The 24,240-nt window shown below is 44.4% G+C and overlaps 1 protein-coding gene across 4 annotated transcripts in view; it reads left to right on the forward strand.

Moving 5' to 3' along the window:
• FAM13A (family with sequence similarity 13 member A) overlaps positions 1–24,240 on the forward strand; it is a 136,497-nt gene extending 112,257 nt beyond the window's left edge. For all 4 annotated transcript variants that reach the window (XM_053404085.1, XM_053404087.1, XM_053404086.1 and 1 more), the window contains 11 exons: positions 1,120–1,270; positions 9,206–9,419; positions 10,154–10,292; positions 10,947–11,028; positions 11,150–11,370; positions 12,119–12,202; positions 13,887–13,982; positions 16,971–17,054; positions 19,562–19,758; positions 20,028–20,129; positions 21,696–24,240. In XM_053404085.1, the coding sequence (XP_053260060.1) occupies positions 1,120–1,270; positions 9,206–9,419; positions 10,154–10,292; positions 10,947–11,028; positions 11,150–11,370; positions 12,119–12,202; positions 13,887–13,982; positions 16,971–17,054; positions 19,562–19,758; positions 20,028–20,129; positions 21,696–21,822 (1,497 nt within the window). In that variant the 3' untranslated portion in view covers positions 21,823–24,240. The remainder of the gene's footprint in view (positions 1–1,119; positions 1,271–9,205; positions 9,420–10,153; positions 10,293–10,946; positions 11,029–11,149; positions 11,371–12,118; positions 12,203–13,886; positions 13,983–16,970; positions 17,055–19,561; positions 19,759–20,027; positions 20,130–21,695) is intronic.

Genomic DNA, 24,240 nt, shown 5'->3' on the forward strand with positions numbered 1-24,240 from the left:
GCGATCCTGCAAGTTAAGTGGGCCCAAGGTAATTTTTGTACTGAGGAGGGGGAGCAGGCAGGGCTAAGAATTCAGAAGGTGAAGTCAGACAAGGTAAGCGCACAAAAGTAAATAACAGAGGGGACTGAGAGCAACGCGTTCTGTGTTCCCAGAGGCAAAATACATCTCCAACGTCGTTTGAGTGAGTGCTAACACAGCAAAAGAGCTGCTGTTTTCCCCCGCCCTCCCATATAAATTATAGATCACCTCCTTGGCAGTTTAGGAATTGTGGGTGGGGGCCAGATAGAAGATGAGCAGGAAGCGTTCCCAGTCCTCTGGCTTCTGTCCCGCAGCTCTGCAGCCTCCAGTTGTTCAATGCCCAAACCCCCTTAGAATTTGGGCTTGCGCAACCGTGTCCCAGAGCTCCTCCATAAATAGTCCTGCTCTCCCCCCACACCCAGCTAGAGAACAACCACAGGAAGCCAAGCCGCAGCCAGCGCAGCTTAATGGGCACTAATTGATCTACGCCAGCAGAGCTTGCCCGGAGAGCCTTCGCGGACGTTGTCGTCGCTGGTGGCGCTCCTTGTCAGGCGGCTCGGCTTCCTCCAGAGAGAGAGCAGGGAGATGGTGGTGTCTGTTTCCAAAAGACACGTTTCGTTGCTACAGCAGCCCTAGCAACGGGTGGTGGGGTTTTTTGACTGCCTCAAAAGCCTTGTGCTTCAGAAAAAGACACATCGGCTGTTCTGCCTCCTTCTGTATCTCATTCAGCAACCAGAGACTCTATATCAGCTTCTGCTTGCAGTTATGGAGAGAAAACCCCCTCTGGACTGCTTGCTGTGACATTTTAAGCCAAGGATAAAGTTTTTGGAGAAAAGGCTTTTATTATTTTTCTGATACTAGTGACCAATTAAAATTGAAAGGGGGGCGGGGCTGAGCAGAGATCATTTGGATACTAAGCTGGAAAAGCACCAGAGACTGTTGTTTTGTGTTTATCTATAAAAGAGAAGAAGCATACTTGATTATTATTTTTGCAAGAACTTGCATCTGCGTCTGTTTTGGTTTTTTCTTCCCCCTCTCTTCACTGAACATTGCAAAAAACAACTCTGTGAATTTGTTTCTTGTTCTGGGGGATTGTTGCAGAATTCAGGCATGAAGATCCAGGAGCATCCCAGCATTCCTGAAGCCAAATTACAGAGGAACCAAGATGCCGATGGCCAAGAAGAGAGCTTTGTATCCGAAGTGCCTCGACTGGACCTGACAGCCTTGTGCAGTGACAACAACAACTGGGAAGGTAGGCTTGCACGAGGGAGAGAACTCTCTCAGCGGTGTGGTTATGTGTCTTGTCTTCCCTCTCCACTTTGGTGACTGACCTGCAGCAACAGGAAAGGATGTGGGGACACATGGCTTGGAGGAGAAGAAAGTGAATGTCCATGTCTCTTTAATTGCCCTTTTTTCTTGCTTAATCACGGAGCAGCTGAAAGAATAACGCTCTGGTAGTCCTAGCGGTGTCACCAGGCAAAACCCAGAGCATCAGCATTATTTTGCTTATCTGGAGGGGATTTCCTTCTGCTTTTCCAAGTTCAGATAACAAATATCAGCATTGGACAAAACTTGCTTACTTTCCCACTCCACTAGTCCTATGGAACTTATATGAAAATCATTTGTGTGTTTATGTGTTTTTCCCTGTATGTAAAATTACGTTGTTGTTGTTGATGATGATGATAATAACAACAACAACAACAACAACAACAACAACAACAACAACAGAAGAAGAAGAAGAAGAAGAAGAAGAAGAAGAAGAAGAAGAAGAAGAAGTTGTACACCATCTTATACCCATAGATCTCAGGGCGGTTTACACCATAAAATTACAATATAAAAAAACTACAGTGTTTGGTAGGGTTTTCCCTTGCTTTAAATATCTTAAATTGATTGTGCTTCAAATGATCTGGTTGCTCTTTCTCAGCTTGACAGGACAGAGATGTTTTGCATCAGCCCTTTTAATGGTTTTCATATGCCTGGACACACACAGGCACACTTCCACTGGAATATCCACTGGGAGAGGAGCAAAGGTGGGAGGGGGGAAATCACTTTCGTTTGTTTACATTCATGAAAACTGCGGTTTTGAATGGGACATTTTTATCTTTCCAAGAAAGGGAAGCTAGGAGTGGCATTTTTCTTTTCTGTGAAATGGCTGTTTTTGTGTTCTCGTTCCCAGAGTTTTCTAAAGCTGAAATTGCAAGGGAAATTTTCAGTCATGGTGCTGAAAGGCTAGTATTTGGTCTTGTTCTTTGGAATGCAGAGTTTGGGGTTTCTAATACCCTGTGAATTTTGAACCTTCCTCTTACTATACATGCAATTAATGGTAGCTTATTACTGAGTAATATGTATAATAAGTATTATTTGTAAGTCTGAGGGCAAGAGCAGATACCATCTTGCCTCTACAAAAGTGAAGCAAACTATGTGGGGAAATTGTCTTTTTTAGATAGACACCTTTTAGAGTTTATGTCAATTTATACATGCATGCTACTTACGTTATCAGTTCAGAATTTTAAAGCAGGGTTGATTAAGGTAGCTAAATGCAGATTTGCAGTACCAGCAGTTGTGGGTGTTGCTGATGGAAGACACCAGGTGATGTGATTTTAGTTTTGCAAGCTGCTAATTTCCTAGATGTGACCCCCTTGGGTCTAAAGTTCTGCTCATCTTTCATTACGTTTCCTGAATATTCGAATGAGCCAGGCCCTGGAAAGGGACAGTTGCTTTTCATCTTTTCAAAGGTGACCTGGATGAGAGTTCCTCTGTCAGCCCCCTGTGGATTCAGCTGTCGTTGGTTGAACCAAAGTATTTCCTTCCCTGCTTTGAAGTCTAGATATTAAATACCAATAGGGCTGTGGCAGGGGGAGAGAGGCAAGAGGGCAGTTGAGTCTTACCTTGAGATTCTCACGTCCTTTGAGGCAGAAGTTCCTCTCTATGACAGGGACATTTTAAAAGCGAAAGCTGTAAGCAACACTTATTTCCACAAGGGTGCTTCTGTGTCACCCACCCTCCTGCGTGATATCATGGGAAAATATGAGGGTTATGTAAGGGCTAAAAGAGGTGGTGTCAGTTGAAATCTCATCTTACCGTTTTTGAAGCCCCAAAACAAGGGCTGTGAAATGGTGTTGCTGCCACCCATTTGGTAAACAAAGAAACCCAGGAGCGTTTCACTTAGTCCCACATTGCCCCCTTCTTTACCGTACCATAATTGGTGGGCCGAGGGAGGTGTGGCGTCCATGTTATACGAGCACCCTCACTCGCCTCATGCCATTTTAACGTACACTTGTGGAGATTTTCCGTAGAGTTCGTATCTGGAAATGTTATCACTGTTTGCAACTCATCACGTTGCAGAAGATCTTCCAAAAAGTTGTTGTTTTTTCAGTTAGGGCAATTTCTGAGCAGAAATTGGCCTTGAAGCAAAAGACTCCTTCAGCATAACCCAGGATTGCTTGAAAAAGTTTATTGGGTGTGTGTGGAACCATATCAAGAAGCTAACATGCAGTTATAAGTGTAGCAGGTATCACTGATTCTTTATCACTGCACCTATGTGACTTTATACATAGGGATGGTGGTTTTGTTTGCAGGGATGTATTTCAGGAGGACACTAATAAAGGAGTAAAACACTTTGTAAGAATCTGGAAAAGCAAAGCTCATTGGTTGGCTCCCAAGTACATTCTCAAACTTTGCAATGCAAAGGCTAACTTCTAACACATTTTATTGAGTAAGCCTGTTTCTTAGAGGCTTCTCTCTGCATTCTGAGACAAATCGCTTACAATAATTCAGTGAACTCTATTAAGCTCAGTGGGACATATGCTTTGAGTAATATCCATAGGATTGTTCCGCACGTGTAACTTGTGATAGTTCACTGGAACTGGTTCTACTGAGCTCAGCACTCGGGAGCACACTATATTTCATGGCAGGAAATTCACAGATTCAGCTGAGATAAATGCTATGGGGAAATGCCAAGCAAAGCACCACCATTTTGGGCTGGCCTTGCTAGCCAAGTCAAAAATTGTGTTGACTAAGTTCTGCAATTGGGGGTGATTGTCTGGCATCCACCTATGCTGACTTCAAAAAATAATGATATAGGAATATTAAACTCAACCACCAAGTTTTCACCCAGTAAGAACCAGTAAGTGGTACTTTTGAATCCATAGTTGCACTTCATCTGCCCCTTACAGTAATATTATCCAATATATTTGACTCCTACAAACACACATATATTTACAGAGGGGACAGGGAGGAGAGCTATTTATTCCTACAGTCCTCCCCCCCCCCAAAAAAAATCATTTCAACTGACCAGCTCCCAGTTCCCCCTCCTTTTTAGCATGGTGCTTTTCTGTTTTCTATGAGACTACAATCTCACAACTATTACTACTCCCTTCTCTTGGCTACCCATCACCAAGTGCCCCCACCACGCTTGGCGATGGGTCTCATGACCCTTAATCCCACACTAGACAACCCATGCTCGTTGCTACATTTCTGTTGGAACCCTTTTTGCTCACCCCAAAACCCATTAGTCCTCTTGGCCTTGCTTACTGGGACAACTTCATATTGTAGCTTGAGCATTTGCAGGTAATAGTCTTCTTCTTCAAATGTAACCAAGGAAGAACTACTTTTGATGTTCCCAACCACTCAAGGATCACGTAGGGCATGGGATAATGTCACAGTGCTCTGTAGTCAATCCTACTTGTCTGTGAGGCGACGCCACTGAACGGAAGTTCAAACAAAGAAGGGAACATTTTCAAAAGGCATGAGATGGCCTTGCCTGATTGTAGCAGTTTGGCACTGCTTCAGATATTTTGGGAAACGAGCTAGTAGTTAATGAATTAAGTGCTGACAGTGACTAATTTTTCTGTCCTTTTTGTGGTTTTGCCCTATAGAGTTGCTTGTAATTTACACCATGTACAATTTGTACTGTTTTGAGACTAGATTTTTTGTGACACTGATGGTATCTGTATAGTAATTTTTACAACATGTATACAGTTAATCCTTAAATATGTTGAATATGTTAGCTGTTTAGGATAGACTAAATATTTAAGATAGCTAAGTCCTAAAGGCGGGTATGGACTTCTTGTTGTTTGGTTGTTGTTGAGTTGTTGTTGAGTTTAGAGAGGCTGACATGCTGTATTGCCTCGGATGCTTTTAACACCTTCTGTGCTGCTATCATTTGTCACTACGGAGGTATTAAGAGAGTAAGCACTTTCATAAGCACCTACACAGTTGCAAGCAAGCCTGTAGAGCTGATGGCAGGATCATGTGATAAAGCTTCCATCTAACTTTCAGAACAACCATTTTTTACAGCTTTATGGTGCGAAATCCCTGTCGTTTTCCTCCAGTTGCTTGGTTTCTGTAAGTGCACCCCAGGTGGTGAAACAGAAAGAAGCATATAACTGCTTGGAAGCATGTGGTTAACTTTCAGTGGAGCAAATTCAGTAGTTATTTCTTACCTTTCCTCTCTGCTGGCATATTTGTAAGAACTAGGTACTAAGTATGTAGAAATGACCTTGCTGTTGACAACAGTGGCCAATCAGATGTCTCTGGGAAGCTCAGAAGCATAGTTGTTCATGAAGACAACCATTCCCTGTTATCTTTACCCCCAGCATCTACCACAGGACTACTGCTGTAAACATGGAGGCTGTATTTATAACTAGCCATTAATAGACTTTCCCTTGCCAAAATTTGTCCTAGCGTTTTTTCCAGCCATAAGCTACTTCTCACTGCCTACATCTGCTGGAAATTCCACAAGCCCTCTACAACATGCTTTTCAAAAATGGTTCATCCAGGCCAAATTCCTCTCTGCTTATGTTGTCAGTCTTTGCCATATGACCCTCCCATTCCCTCCCTTCCTTGCTTAAAGAATAGCAACTCAAAAACTGGGAAGAAGAGTTTGCAGTTGGCGTGCTAGGACAGAGTGGAGGATAGATAATACGGGATTTCCCAAATGTCAACAGTATCCCCGTTAGATAACCATTTGACTTGGAGCTATTTATGAGTCGATTTTGGGCAGTGGGTATTTTCAGGAGTCATTTCGTCGCCTAAGGCAAAGGACAAAATGGCGCCCCCTCATTCCATGTACAAAAATTCAACTGGACTGCCAGTTGGATTTTACATCAACACTGATGGTGGGGCAGCATCCTCCACTGTACTCGAGGGCAGTAGGCCAACTTAGGGGGCACAGACAAGAGCAGAGATGGGGAGTGGGTTTAATTGTAGGGCAAGCCCTGCCAGTTTATCTGTTCATCAACATCAAATGATAAAGCTTTCCCATTATGCTTGGGGGGTGAAGGTGAACGTTAGAAGCATGAATGTTCTTCTATTTATTAATTTTTTTGTGGGGATGGGGGGTGAAGCATATCTCACTGCATGTTGAAAAGTGGCTCACCTGGAAGAAGACTAGGCCTAATCCTTCTCCCTTATATTTTCAGTTTTCTCATACAGGGAGGCCTTTTAATAATAATAATAATAATTTATTATTTGTACCCCGCCCATCTGGCTGGGTTTCCCCAGCCACTCTGGGCGGCTTCCAACAAAGATGAAAGATACACTAAAATGTCACATATTAAAAACTTCCCTGAACAGGGCTGACTTCAGATGTCTTCTGAATGTCAGGTAGATGTTTATCGCTTTGACATCTGATGGGAGGGTGTTCCACAGGGCGGGCGCCACTACCGAGAAGGCCTTCTGCCTGGTTCCCTGTAACTTGGCCTCTCGCAGTGAGGGAACTGCCAGAAGGCCCTCGGAGCTGGACCTCAGTGTCCGGGCAGAACGATGGGGGAGGAAACGCTCCTTCAGATATACTGGACCGAGGCCATTTAGGGCTTTAAAGGTCAGCACCAACACTTTGAATTGTGCTCGGAAACGTACTGGGAGCCAATGTAGGGGGGAAGTGTTCAAACATGCTTCAGCAGTGTGGATCAGGAGTATCGACCCCTCGATTATGCTGAATGTATAAGCTGGACATTGATGCAGGAAAGTTGGCAGTGAATGACTGGGGTGGGGTGATTTAGCTGGACACAACAAAAGAGTTCCAAGTTACTAAAGCCAAAGACCTGGTGACTGACTAGTACAAGATCAGAACTAAGCACTTTAGAAGCAGGAAAAGCATTATTTTTAAAGCTTGATAAGACTTTTTGTAGCTGTTCCACTTTTTCCTAAAAGTTGTATCGCTTGGGGGGCAGTTGCTGTGTTTTGACTCCAGAGTTCCCTTTCAGAATTACAAGTTCAAAGCCACAAATCTTAAACCACCTAATCCTGAGAAGCTAAGTAGGAGCATGCAAACCAGCTTAGTAAACTATCCAAATACAGAATATTAAGAGTCCTCGTGGGATCTGGTGAGACTAGTCACAAGACAAAGCATTATTTTACAGTGTGTTCCAATACACTTGATCATCCTGGTTTCCTGTCTTGATTTATTCCCTTTCTCAATCTCTCACACAAAATGCATTGCATGTTATACTTAAAACTGGTCAATGAAGGCCAGCCACCAGATAAAAGCTGATTTGTACTTTGTGGTGCTAGTCTGAGATGCGAAAATGGGATTGGTTGAATCTAAATATTATAGCCTATTCAATATTTCACAGAAGGGTTGAGAAAGGATAGGGGTAAATGCCTGTTGCCTGATCATTCAAAATAACAGAAGCTTGGCTGCAAATGCAAGGTAGCATATGGTTTGATGATGTCACAAAGGAAAAGAGGAAGGCTTCAGCAGAGCATGCTGGGAAGGCACGAGTGGCCAGCCTTGGTCAGGTAGACGGTCTCCATCTTTGGGAATACAGGAGGATTGACATTGGACCTGAAATTTGTTCTTAACAGAAATTTGTTTGGGGACCCTTGCTATATTATTGTAGTCTTCCAACAGCTTTTATATAGCGGTGTCTTTACTGAGGTTTGCCCGGCATGGAATGCTTGGACTCTCCAAGATCCTATGTCCTTTCCAAGTTTTGATTCCTGGGTTTCTTTTCTGTGGTTTCCATAGATGGAACCTGATGCCTCAAATGTGCAAAAGCTCTGTAGCACCACTGAGCTATAGCCTGGTTCCCTGTATCAGTTGAGAAAGCAAGGGATGGTCACTTCAGTGCTGAATTAAAACATGATAAAAGCATGCCGAGGCAACAGTCATCATCCCTTTCAATCTGTATTTACCACTTTAGTAATAGCTTCTTCTAGTTGGATAACAGTACAGGAAATCTCAAAATAGATGCCAGAGCAAATTGCCCAGCCCTGTTACTGAACATCATAAAATGCATCAGGCTGTTGTAGTTTTTGGTGGGATTGTGTATTGCAGGTTATTATGGCTTCATGGTCATCTTAGGGGCATTTGTTTTTATGCAGTATGAGCCAATTCAAGAGGCACCAGCTAATATGATGTGTAGAGTTAAGGTATCTGAAGATACCTCTCTGGATCTCAGGGTATGTGCTGTTGACTTGTGTCTGTGATTAGCGTAAACTAGCTGTGTGCATGTTGAAAATATTGATACCTCCCACTTGTAAGTGGAGCAGCAATCCATTCATCTTCCCAGAGACTGACTGAAACAAACCTGACCATAGAGCAGCCTTCCCCAACTTGGTTCTCCCCATGTATTTTGGACTACAAGGTTCATCATCCTTGGTCATGGGCCTGTCTAAAACATCTTGATGGCACCAGGCTGGGGAAAGTTGCTGTAAAATGAAAATCTCTGCTAGTACTAACCTTACACTCAAAATAATGAGTGAAGGCCCATTTCCTTGATTGGCCACAACCCAATATCAGGTTAGGCACATTCTAGCCTTGTTTGTGTATTCTTCACCACCCTCCCTTTAAAATGTGTGTTATCATTTCATGTGTCAGCCTTTCTCCTTAATGGCAATTTCCTGGCACGGATTTCTTCTTCACACCAGTGTGTTGCGAGTTCTAGCGAGGTTCAAGGACAAACAGAAATGGCATGATAATTAGCATTGATCTAGGGCAGCCTCTTCAGTCTCCAGAGGTTGATGGGACTACAACTCCCATCATCCCTGACTACTGGTTGAGCTGACTGGGGATGGTGGGAGTTGTAGTAGTCTTAATAACCTCTGAGGAACTTAGAGATTGAGGAGCATTTGTCTAGGGGAACTGGGAAACAATCCTTATTGACCATGCTAGAAAATCAGACCTATTCAACTAAAAAAAGAGTCAATAATCCATTGTTGCTCCCTTCCAATTGATTTCCAGAGCCCGTCCCTGCCTTCTCCTCCTGGCAACGTGATGGCTTAGATTCCAACGAAGCTCGCCTCTCTCCTCAGGCTGGCCGCCTCATTCGCCAGCTGCTGGATGAAGACAGCGACCCAATGCTATCCCCTCGTTTCTATGCCTACGGGCAAAGTCAGCTGTACCTGGATGACACAGAAGTACCTCCTTCTCCTCCCAACTCACATTCATTCATGAGGTAGGTGGGTAAGTGGTCACTCCATAAAGACCCCAGAACAGGCCAGAATAAGTACTTCTGCTTTTAGCGGAAAACATGGGTGCAGTGGAATGAGGAATGTGGCTTCCCCCCTCCCCGGAGAATCCTGGAAACCATAATTTGCTAAGGGTGATGGGAATGTTATCTCTGTGAGGGGTGGACTACTGTTCCCAGAATCCTTTGGGGGAAGCTATGTGCTTTTGAAAGCATGGTGTGGTTCTTTTCAAGTGAGGCATCTCACTCTTGTTTTCTCATTTCCTTTTCCAACTGATGCTCAGCATTTTGTGTCTTCTGAACATGCTTGGTCCTCATTGGGCTGCTTTTGGTGTTAGTTGCCTTCTTTGTTTTGTTTTAAAATATTTTCCCTACTACTACCAACTTCAGGGTTTTCCTGAGAATGTCAGTACCTGCCTCTTGTAGACCCTGTTTTGAGTTCATTTCTGTCTGAGTTCGCTATTATTGACTTGAGACTGTGGTGGGGCAGGGAGCATCTTTTAAGGTCTTGACTTTTGCCTGGAGAGATGGTGCCAGTCAGAATATACAAGTTCTGGGCTAGATGGACAAATAATCTGACCTGATATTATTAGGCAAGTTTCCTTTGCTCCTGTATAAGGATCTGACTGGCTTCTTGGGGAATCTGGTGTTCTCTGTATCGTATAGAGCCTTCTTTCCTGTTAACACCAATTAATTCAGTCATTTCCTCGCCTTCATCACAGGAGAAGAAGTTCTTCTTTGGGGTCTTACGAAGATGACCGAGAAGATCTGACACCAGCGCAGCTGACCCGCAGGATTCAAGGACTGAAGAAAAAGATCAGGAGGTTCGAAGACAAATTTGAAGAGGAGAGGAAATACAGAGTAAGCTGTTCACTGTCAGTTGTCCTGAGGGATCGTATTGCTAAGCGGCAATTTTTTTCTGTGGGTAGCACAGCAAAGGGAATGATTGACAGCCTTTTAAGACCTTCCATTCCTAGGCTACAGTCCTGTGCCCACTTAAGTTGGGAGCAAGTCCCATTGAACTCAGGTGAAATCACAAACTTCTGAGTAAACATGCACAGGATCAAGCTATTCACCCTTTTCAGCTGGCTAAGGAATGCTACAGATTTGCCTGTTGGGGTTTTTCGAGCTTGCATTTCTCTGTGATGATGTCTGTTGCCCTCCTACCTGGGACACTTTGAAGAGCCTTTGACATTTGCAGAGAGAAGGTTTGCTTTTTTAGAAGCAAGTCCAATAACAAAGCATACACTGTTATTTCCTCTAGAATATTACCTGTGCTAAGCAGCACTCGTAGAGTAAGTAAGATGCCAGGAGCATGTAGAGAGGCTACCCAAGTCTTTTGTGCAATCCAACTTCTGTGATGCATGCAAAGTGGTTCCTGGTAGCCAGAAGGTCCTTAGCTGTTATCCAGCTTTCATCAGTGCAAATAAGCTCTTGAATGCAACCCTTGCTTTCAATATCTGTCATCTCCAGTCATTAAAAAAAATCCCCATCTGTTTGTCTTCCCCCTTATAGCCATCACACAGTGACAAAGCAGCCAACCTGGAGGTGCTGAAGTGGACAAATGACCTTGCAAAGTTTCGGAAGCAGCTGAAAGGTGAGATATCCTGGCACGTGACCTTCAAACTCAACGTAATTGTCCTGCAGTGGTTCCATCTGGTGCCTATCCTGAAAATACACACTCTCCTTTTATTTCTTTTTTCCTCTTCCAAAACTAGAGTCAAAGCTGAAGATGTCAGAGGAAGACCTGGCTCCTGTGATGCGTCAACGTAGCAATACACTCCCCAAAAGTTTTGGTTCCCAGCTAGAAAAGGAGGAAGAGAAGAAGCAGGATGTGTCTGATAAATTGGCTAAGCCAGCAGTGGAGGCAACCCTGGACACCATCCAGAAGAAGCTCCAAGAGAAAAGGACCGAGGCAAACCGCCCCGAAGACATTAAGGTACACATACCCTAGATGTGTAGGGATGCGGGCGGCGCTGTGGGTTAAACCACAGAGCCTAGGACTTGCCAATCAGAAGGTCGGCAGTTCGAATCCCCTTGACAGGGTGAGCCCCCATTGCTCTGTCCCAGCTCCTGCCAACCTAGCAGTTCGAAAGCACGTCAAAGTACAAGTAGATAAATAGGAACCGCTCCGGCGGGAAGGTTCTGTGCACTGCTCTGGTTCTCCAGAAGCGGCTTAGTCATGCTTCATGACCCAGAAGCTGTACGCTGGCTCCCTTGGCCAATAAAACGAGATGAGCGCCGCAACCCCAGAGTCGGTCACAACTGGACCTAATGGTCAGGGGTCCCTTTACCTTTACTTTACCTTTACCCTAGATGTACGTACTGGGCATGCTCCCCAGCCAGCATGTGATTGGCCTTTTGCCTGAAGGGAGCTGCCTTGCTTAAGATGAGGATTGACAGCCCAAAAATAACATGCTGACTTTTTAGATGTTTTCTCTTCCATTTGCTGTTATGTATTGCTTATCATTCATTTGGTTATTATCGTTATTTCCTGAACAATGGTTTGTATGAGGTGCGGCAAATAAGATGAAATAAATGGTATTGTGAATCAGGATCTTGTGCTCTGTATAGCTCCTTTTTGAGAGACTGGGAATGGGACAGGGAAATATTAGGGATAAATTTGTAGGAATCGCAGTAATTCGATTGTTTCCCTTCCGCCCTGCCCTTGCTTGCTTTGTATACAGGATATGACCAGAGATCAGATAGCAGCAGAGAAGGTGGCTCTCCAAAAAGCCCTTTTGTATTACGAGAGCATCCACGGAAGACCAGTAAGTACATCAGCATCGGTGTAAAATGTGTTCCGTATTGGGTCGCTACAAACTACGAAATGGCAAATTGTAGGGAAGTTTGCCAGTTTCTCGAACCTGTGCAAAAGTGCAGCAACCGATGACTTAGCTCTATAGTATGGAGTGAAGGCTTTCCCCTGCATACATCACAGCAACATTTTGTCACTACTTATGGTCCTTTGTTCAGGGAAACAGATAATTAGTCAAAATGTCCTTTTGAACGTGACTGGTAGCGATGTTTTTAAAAAGTCCGTCCCCACCCCGCCCTTTTTCTGGAGTTGTTATTTTCTCTGAGGAAAAAGTTCTGATTTCTTAAAACTTTGTGTTGTTGTTGTTTATTAAATTTGTATACCACCCTTCATCCATAGATCTCGGGGCAGTTCACAACATAAAAAAATTACAATATAAAAACACAAAATACATTTCCTCCAGTGTTGACCCTTACAAAACTATGTTGATGATTCAACAAGTAAGGAAAACATTTTGGAGGCATGGAGAGAGCCATCATATGGGTTATTTATGGCCAACAGCTGAGTGTTGTTTCCCCCCATTTGCTGTTCTGATAACATTTTCTTCTTGTCTGTTTTTTTGTTTTTGTTATTCTTGAAATGTGTGCTACTCAGGCCATTGTTTAAGCATTGCAATTGCCTTGTTTTTATTTTTCCTCCTTGGAAGCAGTGCTTCATGGCCCCACCTAACAGCAGGGTTATTACTGTCATTATAGATTTCAAAGGAGGGTTACAGGGGCAATGCAAAGAAAACAGTTTCCAATAAGTAATTTAACTTGTCTGCCTCCTCTGAAAAGCCGGACACTGGGGGGTATAAATCCATGCAGAAGTAAAATCTGGTGCAGTAATATAAATGCAAAGAAATACACTAAACTACTTCCAGAAGCCCTCTTTTCATGACATCTCACAGCTTATTATGCTTCTCTCTTTGCAACATTTATCTTGTGGTTGACAAAGCTGCTTGTTTTGCTAAAGTTGCTGATAAAAAGAAGCAGAAAATGGGCAAAGGCTTTTTAGATAACATGGAGGCAAGAACAGACCTTCAACTTAGACCAGGCATCCCCAACCTTCGGCTCTCCAGGTGTTTTGGACCACAGTTCCCATCATCCTTGACCACTGATCCTGTTAGCTAGGGATCATGGGAGTTGTAGGCCAAGACATCTGGAGGGCCGCAGGTTGGGGATGCCTGACTTAGACTATTGAAAGGAGCTAGGCATTATTGGTTTTAGAATAAGAAAAAGCCCTGCTGATCAGACAACCAGATGCTTACAGGAAGCTCCCAAACAGAACAGGAGTGCAGTGTCTCCAGCAACTGGTATTCAGAGGCATATTGCCAAGTTGGCAGTAAAAATGAAGCCTAATTTAGAACTGCAGAAACAGAACTATAGATCTGGGCAGGGCAATCTGCCAAGCGGGTTGAAGGTTGGAGAACTGATGACAGAGAACCCAAGTTTTCACCAGGCTTCTTGGTGGATGAGAGAGAGGGGTTGGCCTCCGTTTTAGTTTCAGCACCTGCTGAGGAAGCGATAGTTCTGCCTTCTCGCAGGAGGTTTGGCAGAGGGCAGTGAAATAGTTGGCGCAATAGTCACAGTCTGTTGCTTCCTGCAAACTCCATCACCACGCCTCTCAAGCAGCCAACTGTGTCTTCGTCATTTCAGGTAACGAAACACGAGCGGCAGATGATGAAGCCCCTGTATGACAGATACCGCTTAGTCAAGCAGATCCTCTCGAGAGCCAACAGCATCCCTATCATCGTGAGTATAAACCTTTTCTGCATGGATAGCTTGAGTGGACCTTGCCTCATTGCTGGCAGCGAGAGAGGGAAACTCCTATCTTTGTGCACCCCGTTGGACATAATGTCTCAGTTGCAGCCATTTTTCCCTGTATGGTAAACTGCTGGATGAGCATGTGCATAGGAAGAGTAAAGAGGGCGGGCCCTAGCATTAGGTAAACTGAGTTAACTGCTTCAGGTGGTGGAACCAGAGAGGCAGAATTGGAGTCCCCCTTCCTGCCTGGCCACTTGCCTCCACTGGCCTGCTGTGCCTTTTCTGGCCATTCAGCAAGGCTTTCCATCTCCTCATAGCTGTCAACTTTTCCCTTTTCTTGCGAGGAATCCTATTCGAATTAGAGAATTTCCCTTTTAAAAAGGGAAACATTGACAGCTATGCTCCTCTGCCCTTGCCTCATTCCGGATGGCGCAGCTTTGAAGAGGCTAAAAACAGTGCTGAAAATTAGGGGGCAATTTTCGAAGTTGCTGTAGGTTTAAACTCCCTCCCCCCCCGGCCAATCCCCAATTTTGGGCACCAGTTAAGAGTTGCAGCAATGCCACAGCCAGAATGCTTCATTCTGATGAAGGACCTTGGGCTGTCCTAGTCGGAGGAAGGAGGTGGAAAGCCATGCCAGCACTGCTGGCACTAAAACAACAAGAAGAAATTAAAGGCGGGGGAGGAGACCATTCAGGCAGCACAGTCTCTTGTGCCAGCCTTGGGAGTAAAGTACTTCTGCATGGGGAGAGCTGTTGCTGCTGAATCAGTCTCAGAGGCCTTGGGGAGAAGGTCCTCAAGATGGAGTCAGCGTTTCACAAAGAGATCTTAACACTACTAGCATTGCACCTGTGGACCACATGGGATGCTACAGTCTGCACTAAACCCCTCTCTGGTGTGGGTTTCTTGCGCCATGCCAGTGAGTAGTAAGAAGAGCAGTTCAAGCTCTTCTCGGGATGCAGACACCTGAGATTTGGGTGTGCTGAATGAGCATGACCCCTGGGGTCTAAAATCTCAGGCCCCAATATCAGTGGAATTCCATGTCCATAAAGAAGCAGGCAGTTCACACCACACATTTACCCCCTCGATTTGCGATCAGCAACTGTAGACTTAAGACTTCCGGCAGTTCACAAGGGAGACTGGGCCAGGGACTTGGCTTATGTTTCTTTGAGGGAACCAGCATCCCTGCCCAGTTGGCCGTCCTTGAGACTCCTTTGGCTGAAGGGAGGGAGCAATTAGACATCCTGTTTCTTCTGACCCGTGGAGGAGAAAGTACAGCAGACAGCTACAGTTTCCTCCACAAACACAGTTGTGCTAGCAGAGGAAGAGAGAAAGATCCCACTTGAATAGAGGTTGGGGCATCTCTCTTTCTCCCCACCCCCAACTCAAAGACACATATTTTAATTTTGCATTACAATCTGTACAGACTTCCAGAGAGTCAACTGCTTTGGCACTTTTAAAAAAATACCACAGTACAAAAGGTAGATTGCAAATTGACTTTTCAGCTGCTACAAATTCCACATTAAAAAAAGAGAAATGGAACCCAAAATTCTATGATTAGGGGGAGAAAATTGATGCCTCAGGGACATTCTGGGGAATAGCATTTTTTCTGGGTTGCAGCATTGACTTGAATCCTAAGATAACTTAAGGAAATTAACAGGCGAGAAGTTTCCCATCGCCTTCTTCCCACTGCAATGGCCTGTTCCTCCCAAAAAGCCTCTCTGAGAGAGTCAGGGGTCATCTGGGATGGGAATGGGGCAGCAGAGACGACCAGACAGGAAACTTGTTTTTTGTAAACTTCTTTAAGTTAGCATGCCTCTGACCCAAGCTTTGATTTTTTAAAATTTATTTATTTATTTATTTATTTATTTATTTATTTATTTATTTATTTATTAGAGGAAGTTGGCACAGTTTGAGATTATTTGTTCCATGTTTTGTCAAGCGGGGGGTGGGCAGTAGTTGTAGGAGGGGGAGCTGCCACGTTCTCCTGACTGCAGGGCTTAATTGTTGAGGAACACATTTGAAGTTTGCCTTTGTGACCGTGAGGACCAGCCAGACACCTGATTTCAGAGCAAGAAAAAGGGAGAAAATGTGCCAGTTTCCACATTGGGTTATTGCATCTCTTGAGTGCACTGTGAGTGTTGCTTACCAGGCCTTCTGGCCATTCAGCCAGTGCAAACAAGAGATACTTTCCTCTTACTTTCTGCCTCTTTATTTTCATGAATGAAAGTTTATTTTTATTAGTTTGCTGCTGCCCCCTCCCAGCCTTCGCCTTGGCAGGGCAATAAAAGTTTTCTATTCAGATGAATGGATGGGATGCCATTTGGGTTATTGGGCTTTGTCACATTTACCCTGATAAGCACATGCTTCTTCTGGGCCCAGGACACCACCCAGCAAAAGATTTCTCTTCTGCAGGTCCCCTTGAAAGCAAGAGGAATTGCACAAATGCAGTCTTCAGTCCCATTAATTTCAGCAAGCACTTAAGCAAGGGAAAGCTCTCTGAGGGGTTGTTTTGATTCCATATGCATGGCATCAATGTCATATTTCATTTGATCCATGACAAGCATCTGAGTATCCAGTCCTCTGCAGTCTGGATCTCCATCTCGCTCACAACCATACAGTTCCATTTGAGCATGTCTGAATAAGGCAGCCCCTTATCACCAGAGCCTTTTTGCACCAGAGCCTTTTTGTTGAGGCTCATTTGCTTAGCCTTGGGAGTACACTGCAGCCATCTTTCTGCATCTAAAAGCATAATGGGTAAGGCAGCCACTAGACAGTGTTTCCATATTGCGTGGAAGGATGATGACAAATAATAATAATAATTGTTGTTGTTAGATTCGACCCTGACACTTCTTAATGAAATGCATTCTTGGGGAGGCTTTTAAAGGTTTTAATCTGGAAATGAATGAGGAATGGGAGTTAGGAGAGATGATGGAGGAAGGGGTCATTATGTAACCTGCTTGTTAACGCCTGTCACAGGGTTCCCCCTCCAGCAAGCGGAGAAGCCCTTTGCTGCAGCCAATTATCGAGGGTGAAACTGCTTCCTTCTTCAAGGAGATAAAGGTGAAAAAAACCTCCCACTGCTAACTCATTTGCTCAGCGTGCATCACTTCCCTTCTCCCACAATGAAAGTGATAGACACCCCTCCTCCCTTCCTTCCTTCCTTCCTTCCTTCCTTCCTTCCTTCCTTCCTTCCTTCCTTTCTTTCTTTCTTTCTTTCTCTCTCTCTCTCTCTCTCTCTCTCTCTCTCGGTACATAATTGTTGGTTCTTCTGTCATGTCTCCAGGAAACAAAATCAGTAGCTGCCTTTGTCTGGCTTCCTTTGTCCACGTTCTGCCTGCCTCTGTTACAACTGACCCTTCAGTGCCTCCTCCTTCCTCCTCTTTTGCCTCCCTTTTGATTTGCAAAATGCACAATTTATTACTTGCACCATTGCCGCCTTCTCCTTCCTAAGATGCTGTTTTTGCAGTTATTTCTGCTTACCTTTCCTTGGCTCGTATGCTGGGCCTTGGCCCAGATCTACAGCCACAGCAGAATAAGGTGGTAGAGTTCTGAGGGGGCAAGAATAGACCGTACCACTTCAGACTGCAGGTTGAGGGATCTTTCTCCTGAATGTCTCCACTTCTGTGAGCTTTCTACTCCAGAGAGGGTTGCTTTCTTTTTGCTTAGGAAAATGTTTTTGAAAACGTGATCACCTCCCCTGCCACACGCACATCCTGTAGTCTGGACTGATACAATCCATTCTGCCACCACATTTTGCCCAAATCTGCCCTAGGTTGGGCTTGAGCAAACCTAAGACTTCTCTGCCACACTTCATACTTACTGGAATTGTGTCTCCTCATGTGACACCCCCATGTTGTAATAATAATAATAATAATAATAATAATAATAATAATAATAATAATAAATTATTATTTATACCCTGCCCATCTGCCACTCTGCCACTCTGGGCTGCTTCCAGCAAAATATTAAAATACAGTAATGCATCAGACATTAAAAGTTTCCCTGAATGTTCTCAGTAATGGTTTCATACCTTTGTAACGGAGAGCAGCCTTCCCCCAGCTAGCACTGATGGGAGCTGTGGTCCAAATAACCAGCATTTGTATACTCTTTAGAGGCAGAGCCTGATCTTACTGGGACAAATCCTAAGCACTTAACGTGGGCTGGAGGAATCCTTCAGGAACGCATTAAAGGTGTTTGTCTGCATCACCTCTTCCAAGACCACCAGCCCCTACCCCTTCTTTTTCAATTCCCAGATATGAAATATTTGAAGATTGAACATGAATGTTTGATACCAGGTTCCATTGACTCAAAGCATGGGCAACCACCTGCGCCCCTAAATCAAGTAAATCAATAAAAAGACTTAACTAACTGAGGTTCTGCTCCTTCAACATAAAGCCTGCTCCACTAACATAAATCCTGGCTACACACCCATGGCTCGGAGTGATGGTGGCTTTTTTGGTTCTGCCAAATCCCAGTTGGCAAAGCCCCCTTTGCACTTTCCTTGGATGAGAGCAAAGCCCTTGGCAGCATTTGCTCTGGGAGGGTGCAATTAGAGGAGAATCTGAGCTCTCCCACCAGCCCTTGGAGCCGGCTCACAGTGGCAGCCTCTGTCACTGGCTTCAAGCGTTCAAGCCACTCAAGATGAAGTGATAACCTGTCCAAAGTTAGAAATGTGAACTTCCACAGCAACACCCCCCCAAAAAAAAAACTTAGTTAAGCTGTTCAACTTAACAAGGCAAAATAACCAGGTGTTCTGTTTCCTTGCTGCAATGCAGGGATAGGAATGGGTTTTGGCAGCTCTACCACAACACAACCCAGCAACTCCTGAGGTTCTTCCCATTCTCCATCATCCCTTGACCATGTGTGGGGAGAGAGGCCCCACTCTCACCTCACTCCAGGGGCAGAACTTGAAGGAAGCTTGTGAATCGTGCTAGGAGAACCTCTAAGTCAGGCATAGGCACAAACTCCGGCCCTCCAGATGTTTCGGACTACAATACCCATCATCCTTAGTTAACAGGACCAGTAATCAGGGATGATGGGAATTGTAGTCCCAAACATCTGGAGGGCCGGAGTATGCCTATGCCTGCTCTAAGTCATTATATGGCAGGTGTTATCCAATTGTTGTTAGAATACCTCCCCCATCAGTCCCAGGGATGATGGGAGTCAAACAATACTTGGGAAGGTCACCAGTTCCCTAACCCTGTTCTAAACCAAGGGGGAAAAGTTAACGTCCTTTTGATTCCTTACTTCCCCTGCATTTACCTTGCCCTGACATCATTCTAGGTGCTCTTTAACAAGCTAATGCTTCCATTACTTAAGCTTTGCCTGCCTTAGAATATACAGATGTCTTAGAAGTGGTCTCCATGCAGCAGCCATTAACACATCCACCAGCTGCGTATTAACGCTTGCAAGGGGCCTTGGGCCTCATCTGGCAGGGATCTTCTCGCAATCTGGTGCTACAGACCGCTTCTTTGTGTGTTTGGAATGTGACCGCGTTGCTTCTGGGAATGCGGTATGTAAAGGTAGCGCAGGCAATGGTAATCATTGGTGCTGAAATGTCTCTGCAGGAGGAAGACGACGGTTCTGAAGAAGACAGCAACACGAAACCAGATTTCACGGTCACCATAAAGCCGGACTTCAACGTGAGAAGTTTCTTGGACCATCTAGAAGATGATGGCGACGGCTTTGTTTCTCCGGTGGATGATAGAATCTCTTCAAAAAGCAGCCAAGATATGGGGCTGTCAAATCTTCATGCTGCCTCCATGTATGTCAGGTTTCTGGATGTCAGATTCATGTTCTTTATACTGTGTGTTTGGGCTAAGGTGGTAACTAAAATTAGGAAAGGGATCTATAATATATAATTGTTACTTATACTTTCTTAGCAATGGGAGCTGAACTGTGATAATCACCATCTGTCGCGTGGCGGTTATCACTTTAAGGTTGTTTTGTTTTTATTAGCTTTCTGCAGTATTTTTGTTTCTCCGTTTGGGTGTCCGCTTTTGTTTTGATTTTCTTTATTCTTACATTACATAGGCCAGAACTTGTAGAACAGCTCCAGGAAGTCAGGGAGGAGAAGAAGAGAATCAGGAAAAAACTGAGAGATTTTGAGGACAATTTCTTCCGGCAAAACGGAAGGTAACTTTATTTCTCTTTCTTATCCCCAATCCTTCACTTTGCCACATCAGGACCTTTGTTTTATTTACCATCATATTCAGGAAGTGAGCATTTACTTATCCTCTACAATGCAAGGCACTTTGCTTGCATCTTTACCACAGAGGTGGGCAACCCATGACCTTCAAGATGTTGCTGGTTTAACTTCCCGTCTTCCCTGGCCATTGGCTGTGCTGGCTGGCACTGATGAGAGTTTGAATCCAGCATCATCTGCAAGGCCACAGGTTCTCTGTCCCCAATTTATAATAGTGGTATTTATTTTATTCATGTGGTACCCCCAGGGAATCTCTATTGTCAAAACTGCCTTGGAAGCCAAAGAGGCACAAGCTATCTCATTCAGAATTTTCTTCCTGATATGGGTTGAGACAGCAGCATTCCTTTCTAGACTGCTGAGCATAAGAGGAAACCAAGAACAGCATTGGTGGCACCGCCAACCCCACCTTCTCATGTTCACCCTTTGAAAACTCTTATCCTTCACAAATGTCACAAGACTATCTAAACGTATGTGCAGATTTAATGTAAGTGCGCAAGTCTTGTTTCTGAGAGAATATGTGTGAATCTGAGAATTGTTTCCAGAGGCAAGGTGAAGTTTCTGTTCTGGCCCTGGAATGAAAACAAGCTCTGCCCTTCCATTTTCATGTCACAACAGTCATTGTGGTTCACAAGGGCCCACTGTGAAGTCTAGAAATTTTCTTTTTAAAAATAGTAGCCAAGCTTATCTGTTTTCCTACAGGGAACCAGCACCATTCATGTAAGGAATATGTCCCGTCCACTTTCTTTCCTTCCTGTAGAAAGTTGTTTGGTTGGTTGGTTTAATATGTATGCCGCCCTTCATCCATATATCTCAGGGTGATTCACAACATAAAAATACAATATAAAAAACCAAAATGCAGAGCCTATAAATGAGAGCCTATAACCCCTCTCCCCCAGTAAATCAGTCCCTCCAATTACAACTTTGGTCTGTTGGTCAAAGCAGAGCTTCCCCCCCCACACACACACCTTTTACTCATTGTCGTATTAGGTTTCCTTTTGTTTATCACCCCACCCTGGCATTTTCCTTACATGTTAACATTTGATTTTAGCAGATGCTTGTCTGAAGCATTTCCACCCCACCAATCTGGATTGGCAACACCTTTTTTCCCCCTTTTTTTCTTTTTGAGGCACCTCAGTTTGTGTCAGGATTTGGGTACCTCATGCAGCACATAGTTAAACTATGGAACTCCCTCCCGCAGAAGGCAGCAAGAGGCTGCCAACTTGGGATGGCTTTAAAAGAGAACCGGGCAAATTCATGTAGGCCAAGGCTATCAGCGGCTCCTTAGCCGCAATGGCTATTTTCTGCCTCCGCTGCTAGAGGCGTTATGCCTCTGAATACCAGGTGCTGGGAATTGCAGGGTGCTGTCATGCTCACTTCCTGCTCGCAGGCTCCCCGTGGACACCTGTTCAGCGACCATGTGAGCAGCATCCTGGATGGGCCCATTGTCTGAAGGAGAAATGTCTTCTGAAAAAGCCTTCCCTTCTGCTTTCTTGCAGGAACGTCCAGAAAGAGGACCGGACTCCTATGGCGGAAGAATACAACGAATACAAGCAGGTTAAGGCCAAGCTGAGGCTGCTGGAGGTCCTCATCAGCAAGAGAGACATTGGCTCCAAGATCATGTAACAAAGGCGCGCTTGACCTTGCCGGTAGAGTTAAGAAGTTGGCCGAGCCAAAGGAAGGATTGCTTGAAGAACTCAGTGAGGCCCTTGCGCTGCGAGGGCCTTCTTAGCAGCAATCCCGGGGCTGTGTCTGACAAGGAGGAGGCCCCTGCATCTTTTCTTCAGACTTGGGGGGCCTCTCCTGCCTCCAGGCTGGTTCACCCAAGCCAGCAGGAGGGGGCTGAGGTGGGTGATCCACTCAAAAGACTCGCCACCCACCCCACAAGGAAGGGTCCTTCTGCTTTGATCAGCCTGCGACTTGTGAAATGCTTAGACTAACGAGAGCCTGATTTTATGCCTTCTCCTGCGTGTCAACAAGAGAGAGGTGAACTAGTTTGAGTTATCATGAATCGCCAAATAATTGTCTGTAATTGTCAGACCAATAAACCACCCAGGTCTGTTCTAACGCGGAGGAGCTTGCATCCTGGGGTGATTCTGTGGCTTTGAAAGAAGAGGCGACACCTCCTCCTTGGGATCTCGCGCTCGAATGCAACCTCAGCTTGTTGGGGCTGCGACTTTTCTTTCTTTTTAAGGTCGCCCTCAGTTGAATGTTTCGAATTGGTGGGAAAGCACTGTGTGCCACCCTTGGCCTTTTTTTAGTGAGTGGAGAGAGACATTTTCTTATTCTCCAGCTTCCCCTCCCCGTCCCAAAAATAATATTTCAGACTGGCACTTCTCTTCGAAAAGACGCAGAGGAGAAGAAAAGCTGAGGAAAATGGGAAACTTGGTAAAATCTGGTTTAGCAAGTTAGAGGGAGCCCTCAGAGTTGAGGCACAGATTGCAGCTCTAATCTCTCCCATGCGGAGGTGTTTGAATCTGGGCTGTGGATTCGAAACTGTGTCCTGAAAATCCTTGGGACCTTAATAGAGATTCCTCAATATGAAGGTCCGTAGCAGGCAGACAGGCACGCTACCCTGAAAGAATCGTGTCCCACATCATTCATTTTCTCCTGCAGTGGTGGTGTCACTCTATAATGCACTATTGGTTCATGTGGAGTCCTGGTGAGACGCACCAAGTTTTTGCAGTGGTTCATTGCAGTTGTGCAGAGGTTTCTCAGCAGACAAATGGGATGCAGAAAGGGTTTCCCAGGGTTAGAAAGTGTGGGAAACCTCTGAGCAGCCTTTCTTTGCTGCTGCTTTTTAAGGACAGTGTCGGCTTATGCCAAGGAGCCCTTACAACTGTTTGTTCCCCCCGCCCTCCCGAAATCTTAATGGGATCCAATGATAATGAGGCGGCAACATTTTCTGTTGATGTTTGTAGCCGCACCTTGTTGAACGCGACTGTCTTGTTGCTGTACTTTCAAATAGCTTGTGTTAAAAATCATAGGTACAATGATGCACTTTAGAGAGACAGAGAAGAGTTTTATATTTTTTAAGAAAATCGAAAACCAATCGTAAGAAAGCGTAACCAAAACAGTACTTTAAAGAAAGAACAAATCTTTTGTCTACCTGACTTGTGTGTGTGTGTGTTTTTTATGCCGTTCTTTTAGTAAGGAAAAATAATGTCTAAAACTCAGCTTTAAGATTCGTCTAGAGAAGCAAGCAGCTAACAGGAATCAGCAGAAACCTTTCTAAGCACCAGCCCTGGAGCCTTTTTTTTTAATGAGCACTTGATATAATGAACAATGTCTGATCAGAGTTCATAGAAATGCTTCCTCTGCTCTGTTGAATCAAAAACCTGGTGACAAGCATACTAAAGCCCTATTAAATAAATGCCCCTCTGAAGTGAATAGCAATTACTAAGATTATCATAATCAAAACTGATGCAAACATAAATGTGGTTCCAGAGAAAACTGAGCAACTTAACTCTGTGAACCTTATGGGAGTGGAGGGCTTTAGACTCGTTTTTAAAAGAGTCACCCATTTATGCCGTGTGGAAAACTGCTTTTGAAATTGAGGGACATCCCCAAAACAGTTTGTACTATGGTTTGTGCAGCTGGGCAGAGGCTCAAAAGCAGCCGAAAATTACATTAAGCCAAGAGCGAACTGCTTTCATGAGACCTAAGCAGCTGTTTGAACGTGACTTTTCTTACCAAAATTGCTGCTTGCTAGATTTTTTAAAAACAAAAAAATAAGTGTGATGTGTCTATGTTAAGATCTTTTGGGGGGGACGGGGACGACCGACTGACATAGTACAAATGAATGAGAGTGAAGCAAGGCGCATGTTTATATATTACAAAATGCTAATATAAATGAGGTTGAGGTGTTTATTTTAAAAGCAAAATGAGAATGACACGTTAAATGAATCACTTAACAAATATAAATGCCTAGAATTTTTTTTTATAAAAAAAAGAAGGAAAACTTGTAATTTGTTCATGGGTTTACACTTGAACAGTCGAATCGTTTAGCTTTTTTATACATTGAAATAAATGTGGAGCAATGAA

Source organism: Podarcis raffonei, chromosome 9 (assembly GCF_027172205.1).
Source record: "Podarcis raffonei isolate rPodRaf1 chromosome 9, rPodRaf1.pri, whole genome shotgun sequence".
NCBI classification, from domain to species: domain Eukaryota; kingdom Metazoa; phylum Chordata; class Lepidosauria; order Squamata; family Lacertidae; genus Podarcis; species Podarcis raffonei.